General features: G+C 35.6%; 1 protein-coding gene across 2 annotated transcripts in view; it reads left to right on the forward strand.

Moving 5' to 3' along the window:
• Positions 1-26,428, forward strand: part of PLOD2 (procollagen-lysine,2-oxoglutarate 5-dioxygenase 2) — a 101,382-nt gene that overhangs the window by 56,922 nt on the left and 18,032 nt on the right. For both annotated transcript variants that reach the window (XM_029940812.1, XM_029940813.1), the window contains exons 4-10: positions 802-965; positions 3,991-4,103; positions 6,333-6,396; positions 7,577-7,674; positions 14,591-14,692; positions 18,007-18,132; positions 19,753-19,874. In XM_029940812.1, the coding sequence (XP_029796672.1) occupies positions 802-965; positions 3,991-4,103; positions 6,333-6,396; positions 7,577-7,674; positions 14,591-14,692; positions 18,007-18,132; positions 19,753-19,874 (789 nt within the window). The remainder of the gene's footprint in view (positions 1-801; positions 966-3,990; positions 4,104-6,332; positions 6,397-7,576; positions 7,675-14,590; positions 14,693-18,006; positions 18,133-19,752; positions 19,875-26,428) is intronic.

Below are 26,428 nucleotides of genomic sequence, written 5' to 3' on the forward strand. Positions count from 1 at the left end.
ATTAAAAATAGAATGACTCTCCAACTCACCAGTAGTACTACTAGGAATTTATCCCAGGAATGATAATTCATAGAGGCACATGTACCCCAATGTTCATAGCGGCACTTTCTACAATAGCCAAATCATGGAAAGAGCCTAAATGCCCATCACCTGATGAATGGATCAAGAAGACGTGGTATATATACACAATGGAGTATTACATGGCAATGAGAAAGAATGAAATATGGCCGTTTGTAGGAAAGTGGATGGACCTCGAGGGTGTCATGCTAAGCGAAATAAGTCAGTCAGAGAAGGACAGATACCATATGTTTGCACTCAGGTCTAACAGGAGAACAGGAGAAACCTAATGGAGGACCAGGGGGAGGGGAAGGGGGAAAGACAGTTGGGGTGGAAGAGGGATGCAAAACCTAAGAGACTATAGAATACTGAAAATGAACGGAGGGTTGAAGGGGGAGCGGGAGAAGGAAAAGAGGTGGTGGTGATGGAGGAGGGCACTTGTGGGGAAGAGCACTGGGTGTTGTATGGAAACCAATTTGATAATAAGCTATTTAAAATTTAAAAAAAAGACTGGCACTAAAAACATTTATTTGGACTTCATCTGCCAATGTAATGTAAACATTAACAATTTAGTACAATCCATATGATTTAAATTGAAGGAAATTGGAGTATTCTGAAAATAGTTGGTATTAATCTTATGTTAGATTCTAAATTATGATTTTTATTAGTGACTGTTTCTTGGTTTATGTGCCTAAATTCTGACAAGTGTATTTTAAAACATCTTTTTCCCCCGTCATTAAACAGCTTTAATGTCATATTTGCTGGTGGTCCGGAAGAAGTTCTAAAAAAGTTCCAAAAGGCAAACCACAAAGTGGTCTTTGCAGCAGATGGAATTCTGTGGCCAGATAAAAGACTAGCAGACAAGTATCCCATCGTGCACTTTGGGAAACGCTACCTGAATTCGGGAGGTGGGTAAGATACTGGCAGAAAAGTTTAATGCCAGCCATAGAAATTTTAAATATTGATGAAACAACCTTTTTTTGTATAGGTAACTACAGACATGAACCATTAGCCTAATAGTTGATACATGAACCATAGTAATAAGTTACTATGAAATAAGTGACTTCTTGAAAGAAAGTGACTTCTAGACACATTCAGTTGTTCAAGGAAGAACAGCATGGATTCTGGTCTGATTATAGTTTCATTGACAATTTTCTGGCTATAGGATAATGGGTTTAGTATATTCCCTTACTTAGGAAAAAGTGCAAGCTACAATCGTGTAGCTATAAAATATAGGCATTACTTAATTATATCTATATTTTAAATGTATCAGCATAAATGAGTGATTTGTCTTGAAATCACTAGTCAAGAAGTTCAGCATTGTGTGTCTGGATATAAAGTGCTGCATTAGCTACTCCACCATGGATTAAAGGAACAAAGTATCACATTTTCCCTTTCCTTTCAAGAAATAAAATAAACTTGACTTTGGACATTATGATGACTCCAAAATGTTTTCCTTAGGCTGAGAATAATATAAACATATGACCAGAAGATATAACCAAATAGGATGGGGGGCATGTTAGAGAAATAAGTTGGGTGAAAGTTCCAAGCCACATTGGGATAACAAATTTTTTTTGGGTGATTCATATGTACATAACTGATACTATTTAGTCTAGTTCAAGTAAGTACTACTTGACTTAGTGGCATTTTTGGATTCTAGGCTCTGCTCAAGGCATTTACGGCAATGAAACCTTTAGCAAGTAATTTACTTTCTCTGGGATGCCTCAATTCCAGCTCTGTTTACCTGTGATGTATTTTATGCAATATATTCCCAATGTTGTACCTTGGAATTTTGTCAGCCTGTATAAAATACTGTACTTCTGAAATCTTAAATTCCAGTTTGCACTGCCTAGTTTCAGTTCACTTTTTCTCTCCATCTCAATACAACTGCAGTTCATAGTTTTGGGGATTTTTTGACCATTTTATTTTTCTCTTAATCTATCTACCGCCTTTGGATTTTATAATTAAGTCACAACCTTGGTTTTCTCATGAGGTCACTTGACCTCATTGCCTTAGTTGTCTTTCCATCTTAGATTTACAGTTTATGTACTGACAAAGCCTCTCCCTAAGATTGTTGCCCACTTTTGACTTCTCTGAACCCTCAGTTATGGATTGGTGCCACTTGTACCCTCAAACATCAGCCTGTCAGTAGCACATGGCTAGCTTCTAACTTATCCGAAGTCCTATATAGTTTAAAAACCTCTTAGCTGGGGGACTCCCAACAGAAGTTTTATTTTATATTTATTAATTTTTCCAAACATGATATATACAGTAAAACATCTAGATGTAATTCATATACAAAGGCTGTAATGACTCATCGAGATGGTAAAATTCATCTAGATGGAGATATACACATTCAAGAATCTAAATTTCAGACAGATTAACAGTGCTGTGGAAACAGCAAAAACCCTGCAAGTGAGTGTCTTTATGAGCAAGTTTAATTAAGGAAAAGGTGTTTTTAAGTGAGAAAGAAATTATATAAGGACATCAAAACATAATTTCTATGCTTTGTGTAGTCATAATAATTAAAGAGATGCTAGAAAATCTAAATATATTCAATAAAGGATTATGTAATTTCATGAATGGTCTCTTGAGAGTTATTTAGAGACATGAGTTTTGTTTGTGGTTATATCATTGAGTTTAAAAAAGTTGTGAAAAGAAAACATGTTTCCTTATCAGGAACATTTTACAATATTGTACACTTTATTACCTTGAAATAATATGGCAATTTAATAGAAAAATATAAATCATATAAAACATATATCACATCCTACGAAAATAGATGGAATTTTTCATTTTTGGAGTGGATTTATAAAAAGGATAAGGAAGCATAATTTTTGAAAAGCAGTAACATAAACCGTTAGAAAAGGTCATATGCCACTACTTGGACATGTTTTTCATTACAGTATATTGGTAATAGGAATTAAAAAGTTCACTATTTTTCAGTGTTTTAGGATTTTTCTAATTTGATGAAAGTAACAAAAATCAGCAACCAGTGATTGGTTTAAGCATGTTTTTATTTTCTCTTGATTTTTCTAGGTGACAGTTATATTCTTGGACCTGTTTCTTTTCATTCTTTTATGCCTATGGGGAGATTTTAATTTTGAGGGTAAAAAGTTAGGTTTTCTTCAATTCACAAGAGTAACACTGGTCCCTTTTAAAAAGTGTTGCATACCAATGAAACATAGCAGCTTGACTGTGTTTCTGAAATTCAGAGGAAGATTCAAACAGGGGAAAAATGATACTGTTGTCTGTGTCTTTTATAGACAACTGTTACTGGCAAATTTAATGCGTATGCTTGAAGGCCAAGGGGAACAATCCAATTTTAGACTTCCTTTCTCCAGACTGACATAAAAAATCTAGCCAGAAAATGGTTTAGCAGGTACAATTATGACCAGTTCAAGTAAAGGAAAAATTCCCAAAATGTTCTAGATATAAAATTTCTTTGAGATGTTTGCAGTCAGTGACATTTCCAACATTCCTTTGATTTTGTTAGGATCTCTGCACTGACATTAAAACGACTGTAGTAGAGATTTTTCTTTTTAGAAACAGTAAATCCTCTCCAAAGGATCCAAGAAAGAGCATTTTAGAAGGTCAGGAAGAAAATTCTTCTGCCTTCTTCTGTTCTTTTCCTAGTAACTTTTTCCCTTAGGAGCCTTGGAAAACATTATTTCCTCTCTGTGTCAATTAATTTTGGGAATGTGTTTATTTAATAAGAGTCTTTGATTTACAGTTGGTGGTAAAATCTGTCTCATAGTTTATATATAAAACAAAGGTTGCTCAATAACTCATTTCTTCCATGGTAAGCTGTAAAATTCTAAACTAAGGATTAGGTGTAATGGATTTACAACTCTGTGCAACTGATGAATAGAATTAATAGAAAACAAGTTTTGGTCTTTGATTGCTAAATAATCTCTCTCTTTTATATTTCAGGATTTATTGGCTATGCTCCAAATATCAACCGTATAGTTCAGCAGTGGAATCTCCAGGATAATGATGATGATCAGCTCTTTTACACTAAAATTTACATTGATCCACTGAAGAGGGTATGTAATATAACCTCCTTATTTAAGATGCCTACCAGAGCTGCAGCCATCGCATCCATAGTCTAGGCACTTAATGGACAGAATGGTAAATAAGGGCCTTCTCAGTTCTGTTACCTCTCTTTAAATAATCTTTCTAGAAAAAAAAACTTCCCTCTTATTTTTCCACAACATAAGGCTACACATAATATACAAATGTCCTTTGTTTCAAGCATAAGTGGCCTATTAAAAAATCTGATTTCTATTATCAAGGAGAGGAATGTAGGGAACAATAGTTGTCTGGTGTGGGCCCGAAAGAGGATATTCCTGAGACTGATTTAAATGAAACTTTGTAGAAAAGTAAAACCAAAATTCTCTAATTTTAGAATATGTTTAGTATATTTACATAATGTAAGTGAATGTCTCATAAATTCACCGTAGGTAACGGATACCATTCTAAAGTGTACTGAATTTATATAATTTGTGGGTGCTGTTATTAGAAACAAGTTTTTTGAAGAATATTTTAAGGTGATTTTTTGCAACTCTAGCTGTTTCTGTTTCTTAGATAAATATTTCAGTCATCTAAAGATTTTCATGAGACAATCCTTAAGAAATTTTATTCTTTAAAAAAATTTTCTTAAAAATGTTTTATTTATTTTTGAGAGAGATAGAGAGACAGTGTGAGCAGGGGAGGGTCCGAGAGAGAGGAAGACACAGAATCTGAAGACGGGCTCCAGGCCCTGAACTGTCAGCACAGAGCCTGAAGTGGGGCTCGAACTCACAAACTGTGAGATCATGACCTGAGCTGAAGCCGGACCTGAGCTGAAGCCGGACCCTCAACTGACTGAGCCACCCAGGCGCCCCAAGAAACTTTATTCTTAAACTGTTTATTTTTCTTTGTCTCCAGTTTTTCGCTTTCCCTCTTATATGTCTGACATAGCAAGCCTGAGGACTCACTCCTTCATCCAGGAGGAGACGCCTGCTCTTGGCCTGAGTGCTAGCCTGTGCAGCATGATGAGTGTCTGCCTTTGTGTGATTCAACTGTGAAAGTACTTGAGGTCTTCCGTAGTTGTCTCTGCTTCAGGATACTTTCCCTGAAGTCTCACCACTGAGTTTGTAATATTTTTAGTTGTATAAATCCTGTTTAAGATTCTCTCTAAGCATAAGATTTTATCTGGTTAGCACATATCCTTGTTTGCTTGGTTTGTCATAACAAAATAGACTGTGTGGCTTAAACAGGAGAAATGTATTTTCTCAGGGTTCTGGAGGAACTCACAAGTAGTCATGTGGTGGAGAAGTGGAAATATTAGGAGAATAGCAGGAGTGCTTATTCCTTTGCCCGAGATCAGGGTGCCGGCATGGTCAGTTTCTGACGAAGGCTCTCTTTCAGGGCTGTAGACAGCAGCCACTTCCTTGCTGTGTCCTCACGTGGTGACGAGACACAGGGACCACGCATAACCACACTTCTTATATAGACACTAACTCTGTCTTGAGGGCCCTGGTCTCATGACCTCAATTTAACCCTAATAATTTACCAAAGACCCTGCCTCCAAATACCTTCAATACATTGTGGGTTAGGGCTTCATATGAATTTTGATGAAGCGCAAACATTCAGTCTACAGTTATACACAAAGATAATTTTAGGGATTTTATTATGACAGAGAAATGTAGCTGGAAAACTGGTACATTGAGAATCATAAAGTATGTAAAGTAGATTTATTTTTTATTTGATTTTATTTTATTTATGATTATGTTGATAAATTACATCCTTATTGTAGCAGTCAGGTAGGGGAATTTGCCGCACTAATAACCCAGCCTCAAGAGCTTGACCCGACAGAGGTCCGTGTCTCCTGCTACATGTCCATGATAGGTCAGCAGAGGGTTTCAGCTTACTGTAGTCGCTTGGGGATCCTGGCTGATGGGGCAGCCGTCAGAGACCTTACCAGTTTGTGTGCCACTTGGGCTCCATGTTCCAGGTTAGAAGTGATTCATTTTACTTCTTCTAAAAATCCACTTGTCAGAATTAGTCATAATGTGGAGAAGTGAAATATTAGGAGAATAGCCTGAATGCTTTAGCATACCCTTAATCCTTTAATTCAGTCACCTATGTCTTTATGTCTTTCTGAAGAATATTGCTAGAATAATTTACAAATAGGATCTTAAATTCCCCTGAAGAGTAAACTATATTAACGTGATAGTGTTGTTTACTGTTTTTGTTGTCATTTTCAATAGTATCTATATTCTCATTTTTAGGAAGCTATTAACATCACATTGGATCACAAATGCAAAATTTTCCAGACTTTAAATGGAGCTGTAGGTATGCTTCCAAAATACAGAATTATTCATGTATACAAGTGAATACCTGTGTTTTCAACTGTCTGTCCTGTATTATATCCATTTGGGGGCTGTGATTAAGGCTTACAATGTAGACATTACAACTTTTGAAAAACAATGGACTTGAGCTTCATTTGACATAGTGAAATACATTTCCTTAAAATCATTTCCTAAGACTAGTGTAAAAAACATAAGCTTCTAGCTTTAGGTAATTTAGAATTTAGTGTCTCACCATCTGGAGATATATTTTGAATTTAATGATACCTTATTATTACACAGTTTTCCTTGTAAGTTCTTTGTATTATGAATCAATCAGGAATATTGGAGTGTTGGAGTACTTTACGTAGCTTAAATGGTAACTGGTAACCAGGCACATATACTGTGGGGTGTGTGTGTGTGTGTATGCATGTGTGCCTGTGTTTTCCTAGACATATTTCTTAGTAAAACTACATTAAATTAATATATATACTAAAAATAAAAATACATTAATTCATTAATGAATTAATACATTAAACATTAAAAATACATTGTAATTCAGTACAACCCTTCAAGGCAGTTCATGCACTAAAAAGTTTCTTAGAATGGAAAGCATTTAGTTTGAAGTGCTTAGGAAATTGTGAGGAAAGGAATTGGAAACAACAAGAAAAACCAGCTGTTCCTGCTCCCATCTGACTTGTGTATTTCTGGAATTTGCATTAGGCCTGATTTTCAAGAACTAGAAATAGTGTCAGTGATGGCCAACTGTGGAAACCTTGCTTACGTCCGGCAGTGTTCTATTTGCCATATTTATATTGTTATTATCTTCATAATAACCTTGAAAGGCAGGCATAGATCCCATTTTACAGGTGAATAAATTGAGACAATAATTTAGTTCATTTGGGATCACATTGCTATCAAGTCCCTGGAGGCAGGATGGCAAACATGCTTTTCTTCTGCCAGATACCCCAGTACTTAGCACTTCAGTGTGCAGTCCTGGGTTAGGTGATTGAGGTGTTCTGTTGACCTGAAGTAGGCAAAATTTCTAAAAGTGTTGTAGCACATGAAGTAGCATTCAAGAGAAATTTTATTACAAGAAGGTATAGATAGATGTAGACATGTATACATGTATATGAACACACATGCGTTTTAAATGACTAAAATCTGTTTCTTTCTTTTTAACCCAGATGAAGTTGTTTTAAAATTTGAAAATGGCAAAGCCAGAGCTAAGAATGTATTTTATGAAACACTACCAGTGTTAGTTAATGGAAATGGACCCACCAAGGTGAGTCACAGTGACGTTTCCCTGTTTCCTTACTACAGAGCAATATGTAGAGTGTCATCTTTTCCTTCCCCTCCTTCACCTTCTCCTCCTCCTTCTAGTTCTCTTTTTTAGTATCTTTAAGAGTCTCTGTTTTAGTGCTAACAATCTACTGGCTTCATCTTTACACTGTGTATTATGTGCTTTCCTTCGGATTAATCAAACTGAGGATTTTTCCTGAACAAAGTGATACTTTTTCATTCTATTTGTGACACATTACTGTTTAATAATAACAGCGACCTTGAGAATGAGCCATATTTTCCTCCTACAGGATATCCTATCTGAATAGGAGACCCTGAGGTCATTAACTCAATATTTTTCTGAGTTAACAACTCTGTTAAGATTGAGGTGTGATTATGTGGCTGGAAGCTTCTTCATGCACTTACTTTATACCAAGGTTGATGGGTTATAGTTGAGAAAGACAAATTGCAACTACTGAAATTTTGGATATTTTTCAAAATTTATAATTGAACTCGCTGGAAATGCTACTGAATGCAAAATTTCTAGATAAGTTTGAGATATAGTTGTGTGTTTAAAATAGTGTTCTGAGAAACCGAGATGCCTAGTTTGCTTGTACGTGGCTAGAAAAGAGATGAGCAGATGTGCACGGTGGGAAGCGGATGGGGAGATGTCCTCTGCTGTTTCAGAGCCTTGAGTAGTCTCAATTCCAGTAAAAGCTGGATGCCTGGGAAGAAAGGCAAGGGAAAGCCCACTCTGGCAGCTTTTTACCATCAAACTGGAAGTAGATTCCTCTTTTCCTCTAGTTAATCTTTACACCTTGCTTGCTGTCCTGTTCCAGCCCTCCAGCAGTCCGGCTGGGGGCACTCCTTTCTATGTCTTGTATCACTTTCCCGGATCTGTCCTCTCCTACTCATTAGTAATTCTAAAGACCCTCAAGTCTGTCCCATCTTAAAACAAAGCCTGTGCAAACTGAAACATCCTTAAACCCCTGGCCTTCCAGCCTTCCTGCCTTTTTTCTTCCCCTTCACAACCACACTCTTTAAAGTAGAAACAACTTACTGCCACCTCTGTTCCTCTCCCCACCTCGCCAGGAAGTGCTCCTGCTGAGGTCTGTTGTGACATTCTCTTCAGCCATTTTGGTCCTACACGAAATACTCTTTCCCTTTGTTTGCACCATTCTCTGCTGGTTTGTCTACTGATTTTCTGGCCTGTTAAATCTCTTTCTTTTTCTGTCTTTTTATTTTTAATATACATTAAAAAAATCTAACACATTGTGTGTGAGGGATGGCTCAGGGGTGGTGGGAGGGATCTTTTTTCTTCCTTGTTTTAATTAAGTGTTCCACAGGTATCTGTCTGAGATACTTTTCTTTTCTCTTCCACACAAATTCTTGGTTAATTTGCTTCATTTCCAAGTCAGCAAATCTTCTTGTGATGCTGATGATTTTTCAAATCCTTGATCTAGCTCCTGTCCGTACCTTTCTCAAGCTCTGGATGTGAATACCCAGTTGGTAGCTTTGTGTGCCATATGAAGACCCGGAGCTCAAGTCCGTCAGCTCTGCCTCCTCTTTATTCCAGCTGGTTAACGGGAACCTGTGTTTTGTTGCGGCTCTAGTTGCTTCCCATTGTAATCCAAGAGCTGTTTTTTTCTGACTCCTGTGTGTGGTGGTTTGTCTAATTATCTCAGTGTCAATGACAGCTTCCTTAGCTCAGGCCACCTGCACCTTGCCCCCCTAGCGGTCCCCTACCAGGAGCCGGCATTGTGCTGAAGCAGAAAGCCAGTCGCCACTCACCTGTATACTCCCCTCTGTGGACTTCGGTGTGAAGATCCAGTTCTCACCTTGCCTTGTAAAGCTCCCTTTAAAATTTCACTCCTGGTTTAGTGATCGCCAGCCCATTGTCCCCTCTGCTCCCCGACTCCTGACACTACAAATATCCGCACAAACATTTCTCATACTCATTCTGTCCCTCTTTCTCTACCTCCACTCCTACCGTACTGAATTTCTTTGAGCTTTGCAAGTTCCTCTTTCTGCATGTCTTCTGTACCTACATTTCACTCACCCTGGAATCCTTTGCCCCTAATCTCACTTGCTGTACCCACCTACTAAATCCTCTTCCTCTTATAGATGTCAGCTTAGCCTTTCTTCCTCAGGTCACCTGCATGCTTTCTATAATATTTGGAACTTTGTCCATCACAATCCCTAGTACCACACACTGGACAGGGATGGGTTTACTTTTCTTTTTCCCTGTCTTTCTTACTTACTGGACCATTAGCCTAGGAATTTTGGAAACCATGTCTATCCTGTTTACTTTTTGTTTCTCCAGGCTCCAGTACATGTCTAGAATATATTAACCTTTCAGGAAATGTCAGAGTTTATAAACAATGTAATGACCTAGCATTATTCTTGAGAGTGGTAAGGCAGACTATTTTTTGGCAGGTCAAAAAAGTCATAAAACTGATGTGGGTCCCTGTAGCTTTTCCCTAAGGAGATAAATGGACAGCTTTTGTCTATGAAGACCTTTGCAGTACTTGTGTGCATGCGTGTGTCTGTACACACGCATGCACATGCACACTCACGGTGTCTGTTTTAGCTCTCTGTCTGATATCCTTGGGGCCGTTTAGGCAAGGGCTTGTATAACCAGACATCTCTTATAAGCACTTAGGGTGCTCTTTCTTCTTGGTAATTTTCTTAATCAAGTGTAAATGTCTTGAAAGAAGGGGTAGGGGGTGCCTGGGTAGTTCAGTCGCTTAAGCGTCTGACTGCAGCTCAGATCATGATCTTGAAGTCAGTGAGTTCGAGCCCCGTGTCAGGATCTGTGCAGACATTTCAGAGCCTGGAGCCTGCTTTGGATTCAGTGTCTCCCTCTCTCTCTGTCCCTCTCCCACTCACACTCTGTCTTTCTCTCTCAAAAATAAATAAACTTAAAAAAATTTTTTTTAAAAGAGGGGGGTTGACCCTGAGCATTCAGCTCTTGTGAGCAAGTCCTGATGTTCAGTGATTGTGATGTCATCACCAGTTTCTCCTGAATTCCCAGGGTAGTACCACCTGAAGTTTTACAGAGTGACTAACTTAGGACCTCTCCTAAGAAAAGGAACCCTAATCCTTAGTCCATTTAGAAAGACCTCTTTTAGGTCTTCTAAGGAACATTCTCAGTTCGGGCTGTCACAGTTTCTGGTGTTTCAAGCAGTGTGACGATCCAATTATACTTTCTCTGACATGATCCTATCTAGTCTACCTTCCTGTAATTCTGTTTGACAACAAAGAATGAAGCAAGTTTTTTGTTACAAAAATTATGTGATAACAAACATCTGAGAAAAAATTATATAAATAAGCATTTACTTAGCACTAATACCTAATTTAATAATATTATGTTAAAGTTAGAGGCACATGAAGGCATTACGTTTTCCCCTGTGTCCAAGCTAATGGGGACAGAAAGCAGATTATTCTCTAGATACAAACTTTTTTTAAACCATCATGATAGGCAAAAGGATACTTTGTATGAATTTTTGTAATTTTATTTTGTTACTATTTTATTTACTTAAGGGGGTGATCATAAGGCCAGTGGCTTTGAACCATAACAATGACCTAAGTGATAATATTTAAGCCATTTTTTCATTTAAAAACATACACATAATCTGGAAATGATAAATTATTTTAAATTTGTTTATAGACCAAAGTTATTAAACTTTCTCTAAATCTCATGCTGTAAGAATAATTTTTAAATTATAACTAGTTTAAAAAATCATTTATAATCTCACTACTCTTAGATATTGTTTTATTCATGATTGCTTTCAGGATATTTTGGTTCTTTCAGTCTATATCTATGAGCATTTATATTTTTCATTTATTTTCATAAAGATATGTATACAAATTTGTGTTTCTTAAGTAACATTTTATTTAAAATATATTTCTCTATTCTACATAATTATTTTCTCACTTGGATGCATATAATCTAATATAAATAAGTTTTTAGACAGAAACTATGATTTTTGGCTTGAAGCTTTACTTTTTATTCTTGAAGCTCATTTATTGTTAGAAACACATTAAACGATGCTTACTCTATACCTAACCTTTTCTTTTACATATCAGATAGTATACCTGTTAAGGTAATCATGAAATTGGTGGTAGTTTTATGTAAGCTAAAATTGAACAGAAGATCAGATCACCTAATTTGCATATGAAATCAAGCATTTCTGAAACGAATTTGATTTACAATAAAAGTAGGGATGTTAATTTTGTATATATAAATACAAATGCTTGGGTCACTATGACCTTGAATAATTGGTTGATTTGGGAAAATGAAAGAAAGAAAGAAAGAAAGAAAACTGATTTGGTTGGAAAAATTTCTCTGCCAATGAAATGACATCATCTCTGGAAACATTTTGATATTGTGAAAGAAGGATCAGGAAAGTACTACCACCTAGTAGCTGGGGACTGCCTGGAACAGCCTAACTACATAAACAGTTTTCTGCTCTTTCCGAAGCTGCCAGCACAAATGTCTGCAGATTTTGATGAAGAGAACAGATGTGAATGGAGGGTGGAGGGTGGTGGTGGGTAACTTCTGCCTGTGTCGTGAGCAATCCAAAAGAGAGAGGTTTCCAGTCAAAAGGAATGTTTTTAAAATATCTTAATTATCTGTGAAAATTAAATTGAGGGAAGGGGTAGAAAGTGGAAGGGTTACAAAATAAAGTTTTAATTCTGAAAATTAAAAGTAATCCCTTTTATGCTCTAACCTTTTAAAGGATATTGATCATTTTCATATTCACATAAAGGTTCTAATAAACTGATCAATAATTCATGAAATAAATATTTAATTTTTATGAGATTTCTGAAATGAGGAAAGTGCCAGTCTTTACACATGAATGGGAACTTTAGATATGGCCAACTATGTGAGGGATTTTTTTCCTGCCTTAAAAGGAAAACTCTTTTCCAGGACATTTTAAATAAATTGTATTTCCCTCTAGCCTTAAATTTAAAAAAAATTTCTTTTAGAAATAATGCTTAGGACATGATCCACTTTCACATGAATCTGTTTTCTTCCGTCAAAACCACATTATTGTATGGAATATGAATGTTTAATATTTGCATTTGTAATTTGACAACAGTAACTCTTTTTTGCCAAAGAGGCAAAATGACCACATTGACTCTTGAAATGTCATTAATGAATTTCATAAGTACAATTTGTTTCCTGAATTATCTTATAATTCAAAAGAGACATGAATGAATTACTTTCCCAAGTCTTACGATTGTAATTCACAAATTGAATGTAATTATATCTATAATATCTGCATAATACAAAGATTTTTCCATTGCAATTAATACTGTATTGTTTCGATAACATTTGTTTTAGTACAATAGAGATATTTGGATGGCATCCCTAATAATTGAGAGGAATCTGGTAAAATGGTACTAAAGACCTGATCTCTTCTGTACCATAAAATATTTTAGACCTTAAGAAGCTAGAAAAATTGAGTAGGCACTAATGTACATTTTTGACTCATCATATTTAATGTATTGACACATTTCCCTTTTGAGTTCATCTTACCTTTCCAATGAAAAATTAATGATTATAAAAGCATAGTGAGGGTTTTAGGTACTTCCTTTTTAATAGTAATATAAAATCGCAGCTAAAACTAGTTTGCTACAGCTTCACTGTCTTGAGGTGAAATAGTTTGTGAAAAGAAATAAAGACATAAAAACTACAAATGTTCATACCACTAAAGGTATTAAAATTGCAGTAGAAAAGTGTGCTGATTTTTTCAAGTACATCAGAATTTTCCCTAAAATGTTTATACTCTAGGAATACTCAAGGTTTGTTCAAGGGCTCAGAACATATTTTAGTGTGTTTATGTCTCTCCTCCATCTATCTTCCTTCACTTTCTCTTCCACCCACAACACACACAAGGAAGGAACTCAGATTTTACTGGTGAACCGACCTTCAGTGACGCCTAAGGGCAGAGGGAGATGAGTTACAAAAGAAATGCTCTGAGTGATCTGAAAGGGATGGGGGGGAGTGCAGAATTGTACTTCAGTTTATTGCTAATAGGATTTGTGGCGTGTCAGTAATTCAGACCTTGTTGTAGATCTGTTTTAAACTATAGACTTTCTGGGGCTCCTGGGAGGCTCAGTTGGTTAAGCCTCCAACTTTGGCTCAGGTCATGATCTCACATTCATGGGTTCGAGCCCCATGTCAGGCTCTGTGCTGACAGCTCAGAGCCTGGAGCCTGCTTCCAATTCTGTGTCTCCCTCCCTGTCTGTTCCCTTTGCTCATGCTTTGTCTGTCTCTCTGTCTCAAAAATAAATAAAAAAACATTTTAAAAATTAAAAAAAATAAACTACAGACTTTCTTTACCCGAAGTCACTTTTGCCCCTGAACCACTGCCCAGAAGCCTAGTTTATGGTAGGTGGCATAGTTTCCTGGAAGAGGTTAGTGCTTTCTGGTGATAAAGTATATATACAATGTATTTTGAGTGGCGATGGGCTGGCACTGCGCCATTCACCATAGGTGTCTGTACTGGGCCTTTCAACATATTTATCTCATTACTAAGTTACTATTCATGTGACTGCTCTCATTAGTGTTGTTTTGCTAAGTCTCATTAGCTCAATTAAATCTCTGTTTCATTATTTACACATTTCTTTAATTGTGTCTCATCTGGTATTATTTCTTACATAATAAAATAAAATGATCTTTATGATTTATAATGCAGTTTTTGGCATTTCTATACAAAGTTTGCTCTAATTTTATGACATTGTCTGGAAAGAATTTAGTTCGGTGTATACCTCTAGGTCTTACATATTAGTGAATTATTAAATGCTAAACCTAATGCAGAAAACCTTCTTTGAAGTTAGATGTTTTAGAATGAAAGCACATTGATGGGAGAGGTTTACTTTCCTTAATACAGTTTTCCTTCATTTACTAGATTCTCCTGAATTATTTTGGGAACTATGTACCTAATGCGTGGACGCAGGATAATGGCTGCACACTTTGTGACTTGGACACAATCGACTTATCTACAGTAGATGTGAGTGGAACTGACTATGTGTGAAATGTAGAAATAAAAAGTACAGCGTCAGGAAATGAAGTGATTTGTCCAAACCACATTAGTTTACAGTTTTGGTAATATGGTAGGTAATGGATTTATAAGGCTAAAACATGATGACGCAGAAAATTGCTAGATTTTTATATTTCTGAACTGTTTTTCAGAGTAAAACTGGCTAGTAATTGATCCCAACAAAAGGGACTTGGTTGTTAATATTTAATATTAAGCTTGTTATGATTGGCTGCTCTTGTTTTTAAGTCTGCTAACTTAGTCAAAGCATTGAGGAAAGAAATGCTTCAGCATTTGTGTTGACTAATCTTACCTGTGCTTGGTTTTCAAATTTGATGATTTAAAAAATAACATGATTATAAAACTAAGTAATTGTTTTAAGTATTTTGCATGGAATAACTCAACTAAACTTCCCAAAATCTCTTAAGTAGGTAGTACTATTGACTCAGTTTCAAAATGAAAAACTGATTAAGTGACTTGCTTAAGGGCACACGATTTTTTAGGTGTTGGAGGTGGGATTTGAATTTAGGCCCTCTGGCCCTCACCCCTGTGTTCTCGGACCACTGCAGATTTGCCTGGATGTCATGTACACATTATATGTCAGACACAGCGCTGCTTATTGGTATATTTCATAGAGAAATATAACAGTAGTTTATCTTTTATAGTTTGAGGGAGAAGGAGCAATTAGAAATAATATTTATCAGTAGAACATTTTCATGCATCCTTGTTCTGTCCTCCACCAGAGGAGTTTTAGTATATTCTAGAGTAACATATTTCTTCCAAAAACTGCTTTTGTAACTTGGAAGACTGTTATTATGTATAAGAACAGTTGGAGTTTTGGAATGATTTTTGTCATTAAGGCTGATTCTTTCCTTCGTTCCTTATAGGTTTATTGAGTCTCTACAGAATGCCAGATAAGTAGAACCAATATAAGCAAAAATAAAATTCCCAGTAATATAGTCCTGGCAACTCCTGGATCCATGCAAATATAAAATACTCTCACTGTATAGAACCAAAGCTCCTGAATTTAAATAGTTTTTATGCTTATCATTGTCTGAAAGGAGGACAAAGAGTAACTTGTGCACATTTAGGAGCTTCTGAGTAGAGCCCTACTTTCCTTGAAAATAAGACTGTTTGGCCGGTCTCTCAAATAACAAACTGAATGTTTCCTATCTGGAGAGAATGCCAGAATAATTTTGAATGAAGCTGCATTATGATGTTTAAAACTTCAGCCTAATCTTTTTTGCAGAAAGTAGTGTTGGTCTTTGGAAGGAGGGTTAATGCATTTTATCTGTTTGGTCACCTTTTACATAAACTTTCTGGTGCAAAGATAGAAAAATATTTACTTAAAATTTCTTTATCTTATTAATTTTTTGCATATAGGAGTAAATCACTTGTTTCTTAAACTGTTTTTGTCTTACAGCCTGATAAAATGTGCTAGAAAGGAAAGCTATTACATTTTACAAAACAGAGTTTTTATGTGTTTTGCATATGTAGTTATTATGGAATAAGGTTATAAAAATTAAAATTATATGGGTAGGTAAGATATCAGGCCTACCATATTCTTAGATGTGGGCTGTAGGCAAACTTCTTTCTATATAAAGAAAGGGAGGGTTAAATGAAACTTAATACATACATGTCAATGATATTTTATATGTATAAATTATATATACATATGCGGTGCTGAGCCTTCAGTCAATGTTGTATTATCATTAGTATATAAAGCAAACTTAGATGAATAATGGGATTATAGGATTTTGAAACCCAGCTCTTGACGTACTAATTATGTGTTCTAAGTTGCTTGACTTCTCTAAATCCCATTTTCCTCATGTGCAAATTTGGAATAATAAATAACTTCTAAGGTTATTATGAAATGTAAATGAAATGTACTATCTCATTTGATAAGGGAGAGTTGTGATCTACTTTTCACTTATATCCCCTATTGAAAACTCTCAGAGGGTAGATAGTTTGTCTTTAGTTGATTGGATTTTTTAATTCAATAATAAATATTTGGGTGAGTGAATGAATTGGTAAAGAAGTACAACAGTGTACAAGATATATTTCAATGCAAACAAATACTAAGTTAAAATCCAGATAACAGAAATATATGAGGCATCATGTATGAAAAGATGGGAAAGGAGGCACATCTTTCTGCACTTAACATATATGGTATTTCTGAAAGTCTTTAATCCTTAAATTCAGGTTTTAAGACATGTTTATTTTTTAATTTTGTATTTTTTTAAATTCTTCTTTATATTTTGAGAGAGAGAAAGAGAGAGACAGAGCACAAGCAGGGGAGGGGCAGAGAAAGAGGAAGACAGAATCCAAACCAGGCTTCAGGCTCTCAGCTTTCAGCAGGGCTCGAATTCATGAGCTGTGAGATCATGATCTGAGCTGAAGTCAGATGCCCAACTGACTGAGCCACCCAGGGGCCTCAAGACATGTTTAAAAAAGGCATTATAAAGACATCTTTCATAAAGTTTTGGCAATAACACCATTACATGGTCATTTACTTATGTTTCTGTCTTCCCCAACTATTTGTAAATTTTTCAAGACAGGAACTTTCACTCTTTGTCCTAAAGATTGTTGATCACAAGGACTGACAAATATAAAAAGTATTTCAAAACTTTTCATGCAATGAACAAAAGATAAACTATCCTATAATACATACCCAAAGAGGATTTTTGAAAATTTATATAAATAGAGAGAACAAGGTAAACTATAGATTTCTTATATATGATAATGAAGCAAAATAAAGTACTATCCATGAATGAGATTAAAGGAGATATTCAATGATAGAAATAAAGGCTCCCAAACTCCATGGTTGCTTTATTTGAACTACAAATCCGGGACTTCCAAGCCATGGAAACCAAAGGGAAACACAATTAGCACTCTGGCTTCTCAGATGAAGATAGATTCATCTATTAAAATCATGAGTCAAAGTAGTTTCAGAGCTGAAGGACATTTCTTTAAAGACTATCATAAAGGAAGCATTGAATAATAGAGTAGGCAATATCCTTTATTACATCCATGTAATAAATAGGATAGGGAGTTTCCTCTTCAAACCTAAGCCATAATGCCAGTATATCATTGAGTAAAATCATTTTGATGGAGGCCACAGGATTGTATTTTACGTGTTAGAGAACTGCCATGGGGAAATTCAAATTTAGCTGATGTTTAAATGATATTTCCAGTATATTTTATGTTGTATTGATCAAGACTGAAATAGAATTAAGAATAAATCCAAAATAATAAAAATTCATTTTTATGTTTGCCATAAAACAAAGGTCCATCCAAATGTAACAATAGGAGTTTTTATTGAACAACCAACCCCTTTCCTACCTCGATTTCTGGACATATTGTTGACACTGGATTACCCAAAAGAAGCACTTAAACTCTTTATTCATAACAAAGTAAGTATTTAAGCAATGAATATTATATGTGAAAATTATTTTTTTCTTCATTGGATATATGTGTTATTATTTGATTATATAAATTCAGTGGGGAATTTTTGGAGTAATTACTGTCCTCCTTATGTAGAACCTTAGGATTTTAGAATCTGGAAACTAGTATCATAATATTGGAATGAGCCACATGAAACTCAATTTTGTAGATTAAAAATGGTTGAATATCAGCTCTTTTCTTTAGGCTCAACTTAATATATATGTGAAGAAATGTCAAAGGTCCTTGTAATCCTTGCCTTTGGGTTATATGGTATTTTCTTTTATGGAACAGGTCATTAAATTGTTTGCAGCCTAAGCTAATACCATAGCATCAGAGCTTGAAATGGCTTCCAGATATAGTATTGTTTTGATTAATCACACCATGGCATGCTCTTCCCCGAAGGATTTCATACTGTCATTTCCTCCAGAAATACACAGAACCTCCCCCAAACCTCCCACATGTAATGTAAACTTAAAGACATTTTTCTCAGAATTTTCCCATTTATCTGCCTCTTTCCTATTAAAACAAAGGACACTTAACATCTTCTAGAAAAATGAAATAGCTGTGAAGTATACTATTTCCTCCTTTTTGTCCTAATGCTTTGGTTTAATATTGTTTTTGCTTCCTAATGTTCATGCCAGCTTATCATTTGCTTTTTCCAGGGAATATTTAAAATTCATAGAAAACCAGCTAAAAAAAGTTTAAAAGTGTGAATCATTGAGCATTTGCTCTATAAAAGGCATTGTAATTACTTATTTACATTAAAGTGTTTTGTTTTTATGTATTATGTCTTTTATTTAGGTCTTCTTCCTTTTGTAGGACTTCCTTGATGGAAGGAAGTATTTTTTTTATACATAAAATGAACTCTGTGTAGCTTTTATGCTTTATAAGTAGTTTTTAACTAGCTGTGAAAAGCTTTCAAAAATACTTAGTGAGATTCAATACATAAAAAGCTCTGAAATGCGCTAATGTTGGATTATGTTAGGTAATCTTATCTAAATTTTAGCACAGTTGAATTACACTAATTTGATGACTTATATTGATGATTTTCCTAGTATATTTTCTTATTGATGAAATTTTGTTAAACTTTACCGTCTTTATGTAAAAACAAAATTTCATATGTGACCATTAATTTTTTAATCTTTGGCTTTAAAGAGTCTTACAGTATTTATTTTATAAGATATGATTGTATTCATAACTTAGATTAATATCTATTAAGTTTAATAGACATTTTCATGGATATTTTAAAGCACCTGTCTTAAGATTTTCAGGCCACATTTTCCCCTAAGTTAGAAACATTTTATAGCAGCCAGGATTTAAATATTTATTTGAGGACCTGTCTAGGAGTGGATGTCAGAAGAATTTTGAAGTATCTTCTATTGAAAAAATATTGACATGATCTATTTTAGATTTCTCACGTAATATTTAAATTGAATATGTTTAATATAGGTTATCATTTCATCTGTAATTGAGGTGATATATGAATTGTGGAATTTGCAACTTTGAATGAAACCATCCCTATGTATGAACACTTTAGTCATCCTATTGTCATTTTGGCACTAATTTTTGATTTTTAAAATATGTTACAGGAAGTTTATCATGAAAAGGACATCAAAATATTTTTTGACAAAGCAAAACATGAAATCAGTACCATAAAAATAGTAGGACCAGAAGAAAACCTAAGTCAAGCCGAAGCCAGAAACATGGGAATGTATGTTTTAATCACTTTAAATGAAACAATTTCTACTAAAGGAATTTAAAGACAGACAACAATCCTTCAAAATTAGTACCTTAAACTTGGTTGTCTCAACTGTATATGTGGGCATGTCTGTCTGTGTATGCGCATGAGCACACCTCGACTGTTAGACTCTACCTGTGTTTCTGCGTGTTTACATATAAAAGCAAATGGAAATTGTATATATAGAGAGATGGAAATACATATTATGGATAAGGGTCAACATATTTAATCAGACTATTATCTGCACTTTAGATCAAGATTATTAAAAATACTCAGGGGCACCTGGCTGGGTAAGTCAGAAGAGTATGTGACTCCTGATCGCTGGGTCATGAATTACAGCCCCACTTTTTTTTCTTTTTTCTTTTATAGTTTATTGTCAAGTTGGTTTCCATGTAACACTCAATGCTCATCCTGACAAATGCTCTCCATGCCCATCACGTCCATTCCCCTATTTGCCTCCACCATCAGCCCTCAGTTTATTCTCAGTATTCAAGAGTCTCTCATTGTTTGCCTCCCTCCTTCTCCCCAACTGTTTTTTCCCCCTTCACCTCTCCCATAGTCCTTTGCTAAGTTTCTTTTTTTACATTTATGAGTGAAAACATATGGTATCTGTCCTCTGCCTGACTTATTTCACTTAGCATGACACCACCTTGCTACAAATGCCCACATTTCATTCTTTCTCATTGCCATGTGGTATTCCATTTTATATATAACCACATCTTCTTGATCCATTCATCAGGTGATGAACATTTAGGCTCTTTCCATGACTTAGCTATTGTTGACAGTGCTGCTATGAACATTGGGGTACATGTGCCCCTATGCATCAGCACTTCTGTATCCCTTGGGTAAATCCCTAGCAGTGCTATTGCTGGGTCATAGGGGAGTTCTATTGTTAATTTTTTGAGGAACCTCCACATTGTTTTCCAGAGTGGCTGTACCAGTTTACATTCTCACCAGCAGTGTAGGAGGGTGCCTGTTTCTCCACATCCTCACCAGCATCTATAGTCTCCTGATTCGTTCATTTTAGCCACTCCGACTGGTGTGAGGTGGTATCTCAGTGTGGTTTTGATTTGTATTTCCCTCATGAGGAGTGATGCTGAGCATCGTTTCAAGTGTCTGTTGGCCATCTGGATGTCCTCTTTGGAGAAGTGTCTATTCATGTCTTCTGCCCATTTCTTAACTGGATTATTTGTTTTTCAGGTGTGGGGTTTGGTGAGTTCCTTGTAGATTTTGGATATTAGCCCTTTATCCAATAGGTCATTTGCAGTTACTTTTCCCATTCTGTCGGCTGCCTGTTAGTTTTCTTGATTTTTTCGTTTACATTGCAGAAGCTTTTTATCTTGATGAAGTCCCAATAGTTCATTTTGGCTCTTGATTCCCTTGTCTTTGGGGATGTGTCGAGTAGGAAATTGCTGTGGTTTAGGTGAAGGAGGTTATTTCCTGCTTTCTCCTCTAGGGTTTTGATAGTTTCCTGTCTCACATTCAGGCCCTTCATCCATTTTGAGTTTATTTTTGTATATGGTGTAAGAAGGTGGTCTAGTTTCATTCTTTTGCATGTTGCTGTCCAGTTCTCCCAGTACCATCTGTTAAAGAGATTTTTTTGTTTCCATTGGATACCCTTTCCTGCTTTGTCAAAGATTAACTGGCTATAAATTTGTGGACCCAGAATTGGGTCCACAAATTTATTCTATTCCATTGGTCTATGTGTCTGTTTTTGTGCCAATACCATACTGTCTTGATGATGACAGCTTTGTAGCAGAGGCTAAAGTTCGGAATTTTAATGCCTCCCATTTTGGTTTTCTTCCTCAGTATTACTTTGGATATTTAGGGTCTTTTCTAGTTCCATACAAATTTTAGAATAGTTTGTTCTAGCTTTGAGAATGCTGGTGCAATACTGATTGGGATTGCATTGAATGTGTAGATTGCTTTGGGTAATAATGACATTTTAACAATATTAATTCTTCCAATCCATGAGCATGGAATGTTTTTCCATTTCTTGGTGTCTTCTTCAATTTCTTTCATAAGTAGTCTATAGTTTTCATCATACAGATATTTTACATCTTTGGTTAGGTTTATTCCTTGGTATTTTGTGTTTTTTTGTGTAATTGCAAAATGGGATCATTTCTTGACTTCTCTTTCTGTTGCTTCATTATTGGTGTATAAAAATGCACTCGATTTCTGTACATTGATTTTGTACCCTGCGACTTTGCTGAATACATGGATCAGTTCTAGTAGGGTTGTGGTGGAGTCGATTTGGTTTTCCATGTAGAGTATCATGTCATCTGTGAAAAGTGAAAGTTTGACTTAATCTTTGCCCATTCTGATGCCTTTTATATCTTTTTGTTGCCTGATTGCTGATGCTAGGACTTCCAGTACTATGTTAAACAACAGTGGTGAGAGTGGACATCCCTGTCTTGTTCCTGATCTCAGGGGGAAAGCTCTCAGTTTTTCCCCATTGAGGATGATATTAGCTGTGGGCTTTTCATAAATGGATTTTATGACATTTAAATAAGTCCCTTCTATCCCAACTTTCCCAAGGGTTTTCATTAAGAAAGGATGCTGTATTTCCTCAAATGCTTTTTCTGCATCTATCAACAGGACCTTAAGGTTCTTTCCTTTTGTTAATGTGATGCATCACATTGATTGATTTGTGAATATTAAACCAGTCCTGTAACCCAGGAATGAATCCCTCTTGATCATGGTGGATAATTACTTTTATATGCTGTTGAATGCAATTTGCTAGTATCTTGTTGAGTATTTTTGCATTTGTTATTCATAAAGGATATTGGCCTGTAGTTCTCTTTTTATGCTGGGTCTCTGTCTGGTTTGGGGCTCAAAGTAATGCTGGCTTCATAGAACGAGTTTGGAAGTTTTCCTTCCATTTCTATTATTTGGAATAGCTTGAGAAGAATGGGTATTAACTCTAAGTGTCTGGTAGAATTGCCCAGGGAAGCCAGCTGGCCCAGGGCTCTTATTGGTTGGGAGATTTTTGATAACTGATTCCATTTCTTCACTAGGTATGGGACTGTTCAGGTTTTCTATCTCTTCCTGTTTGAATTTTGGTAGTGCATGTGTGTTTAGGAATTTTTCCATTTCTTCTAGGTTGTCCAATTTGTTGGCCTATAATTTTTCATAGTATTCCCTGATAATTGCTTGTATTTCTGAGGGATTAGTTGTAATAGGTCAATTTTCATTCATGATTTTGTCTATTTGGGTGCTCTCTCTTTTCTTTGTGAAAAGCCTGTCTAGAGATTTATCAATTTTTTTCATTCTTTCAAAAAACCAACTTTTGGTTTCATTGATATGTACAACTGTTTTTTTTTTTGGATTCTATGTTGTTTATTTCTGCCCTGATCTTTATTATTTCTCTTCTTTTACTGGGTTTGGGGTGCTCTTGCTGCTCTCCATCTAATTCCTTTAGGTGATTGTTAGAGTTTTTTATTTGTGGTTTTTCTAGCTTCTTGAAATAGGCCTGGAGTTCAGTGTTCTTTCCTCTTAGGACTACCTTTGCTGAGTTTGGATTGTTGTATTTTCATTTTTGTTTGTTTCCATGTTTTTTGGTTTTTTCTCCAATTGCCTGATTGGCCCAATTGTTCTATAATATGGTGGTCTTTAACCTCCATGTTTTTGGAGGTTTTCCAGACTTTTTCCTGTGATTTATTTCAAATTGCATAGCATTGTGATCTGAAAGTGTGCATGGTATGATCTCAATTTGTTTATATTTATTGAGGGCTGCTTTATGACCCAGTATGTGGTCTTTCTTAGAGAATGTACCATGTGCACTCAAGAAGAAAGTGAATTCCCTAGTTTCAGGATGTAGAGTTCTAAATACATCTGTCAAATCCATCTGTTCCAATTTGTCATTCAGGTCCATTATTTCCTTAGTGATTTTCTATCTAGTTGATCTTTCCATTGCTGTAAGTGGAGTATTAAAGTCCCCTGCAATTAGCACATTCTTTTTAATAAGATGTTTCTGTTTCTGATTAATTATTTTATGTGTTTGGGTGCTTCCAAATTCGGTGTGTGGAGGTTTATAACTGTTAGCTCTTCATGATGGAGAGACCCTGTAATTATTATATAATGCCCTTTTCCATCTCTTGTTACTTCCTTTACTTTTAAGTCCAGTTTGTCTGATGTAAGTATGGCTACTCCAGGTTTCCTTTCACTTCTAGTAGCAAAATAGATATTTCTCCATCCCCATACTACCAATCTGAAGGTGTCTTCAGGTCTAAAATGAGTCTCTTGTAGATAGCAAATAGATGGATTTTGTTTTTTTGGTCCACTCTGATATCTTATATCTTTTGATTGGAGCATTTAGGCTATTTGCGTTCAGTATTATTATTGAATAATAGGGGTTTAGAATCATTGTGTTCTCTGTAGAGTTCATGCTTATAATGATGTCTCTGGTACCTTGTGTTCCCTGCAAACTTCCCACATAGAGTCCCTCTTAGGATTTCTTATAGGGCTGGCTTTGTGGTTATGAATTCTTTCAGTTTTTATTTGGGGAAAACTTTTATCTCTCCTTCTATTTTGAATGACAGGCTTGCTGGATAAAAGATGCTTGGCTGCATGTTTTTTCTGTTCATCACATTGAAGCTTTCCTATCATTCATTTCTGGCCTGCCAAATTTTAGTAGATAGGTCTGTAACTATTCTGATAGGTCTTCCTTTGTATGTTAGGGCCCTTTTATCCCTAGCTGCTTTCAGAATTCTCTCTTTATTCTTATATTTTGCCAGTTTCACTATGATATGTCATGCTGAAGATTGATTCAAGTGACGTCTGAAGGAATTCTCTGTGCCTCTTGGATTTCAATGTCTGTTTCCTTACCCAGGTTGGGGAAGTTCTTGGTTATAATTTGTTCAAGTACCCCTTCAGCACCTTTCTCTCTTTCTTCTTCAGGAATCTCTCTGATACGGATATTGTTCTGTTTGTTTGTATCACTCAGTTCTCAAATTCTCTCTTCGTGTTCCTGGATCAGTTTATCTCTCTTTTCCTCGGCTTCTTCTTCTTTTTTTTTTTTTTTTTTTTTAATAATTGTGACTTCTTATTCACCTATTTTCCTCTCTGCCTTTTCAATCCGTGCAGTGGCCGCCTCCATTTTATCATGCACCTCATTTATAGCATTTTTTAAAATTCTTCACAACTATTTTTAAGGTTCATAGTCTTTGTAGAAATAGTGTCTCTGATGACTTCCATGCCTTTTTCAAACCCAGTGATTAATTTTATAACAATTGTTCTAAATTCTTGCTCAGTTATGTTGCTTATATCTGTTTTGAGCAATACTGTAGTTGTGATTTCTTCCTAGAATTTCTTTAGAGGAGGGTTTTTCTGTTTTGTCATTTTGGCTAGCTTTCTTTGTCTTGTCGGTTTTAAAAGCTTGTTATGCACTCTGCACCTGTGAGTGTTGGTATATTAATGGAGGCTCATTGACTGTCCAGGTCTGGTCATTTAGGAAGTCTTCTTTTGATGGTGTCCCTTGGTCCCTTTCTTGGTGTTCCTTTGGTTATTTTATTTCCCTACTCGTATTGAAATTTGGGACTCTCCACCATGTGTACATTGGCTTGTTTCTTGAGTTAGTCCTGAAAAGGGAAACAAACAGACAAACACACAGGGAACAAAAGCATGCAAATGCTCAAACTAGTCAAACAAACAAGGAAACCAGAAGGGAAAAGAAAAAAAAAGGCCGGCGGGGGGTGGGGGGGGTTACAAAACAACAAAATCAAAGGATAGTCTAAAAGCATAAAAGTAGAAATCCCAACTACAAATAATAGAGCCCCACTTTGCGGGTAGAGATTACTTAAAATAAGAAATAAAAAAACTGTTTAGACAAATGAATAGTATGACTAATATACGGTTATTTAGATGTTGACTATCTGAAGATTGTGTGTGGTGAAAATGTGTGTTTCAGACTGTGCAAAGTGTATTCCTCCTTTCTAGCCAACGACTGATCTAGATAATACTATTTCCTGAAAGTTTTTAGGTACTGTGTTTAGCCCCTTTAATACTGCAGATGGATTACTAGTAAAATTCTGGCAGTAATAAAAACAATCATTTCTCCATGAATGTTAATTGAATGTGCTAGCAGTGGGTTACGTGCTGCTGAGTAAAAGGTGAATAAGTCCTGGTGACTTCTCATCTTGTGTTGAGGAAGCTCAGGGCTCAGAGTGCTGGGTCGTGCCTGAGTGAAGGGATAGGCTGGCCAAAAGGCCTCAGAAGGACCAAACTAATGGTTCCATAATTTACTAATTCGAGCAAACCTTGGATCCACATTCAGAACTTATTTCTTCTATTATTACTTTTTTTAATATACTCTGTTGTGTCTGGTTTCTTCGATTCAGGTACAGTGGTTTCTCATTTACTCATGTCATTGTAGTTATCAGCAGTTCATTTTTTTCATCACTAATACTCTATCATATGAATATACCACAAGTGCATTTTGCACTTGATTGTTGATAGATATTAGATCATGTGCAGTTTAGAGCCATTCAAATAAGGTTGTTAATGAAGATTCTTTATTAGAAGTGAGT

Source organism: Suricata suricatta, chromosome 5 (genome assembly GCF_006229205.1).
Source record: "Suricata suricatta isolate VVHF042 chromosome 5, meerkat_22Aug2017_6uvM2_HiC, whole genome shotgun sequence".
Lineage (NCBI taxonomy): Eukaryota > Metazoa > Chordata > Mammalia > Carnivora > Herpestidae > Suricata > Suricata suricatta.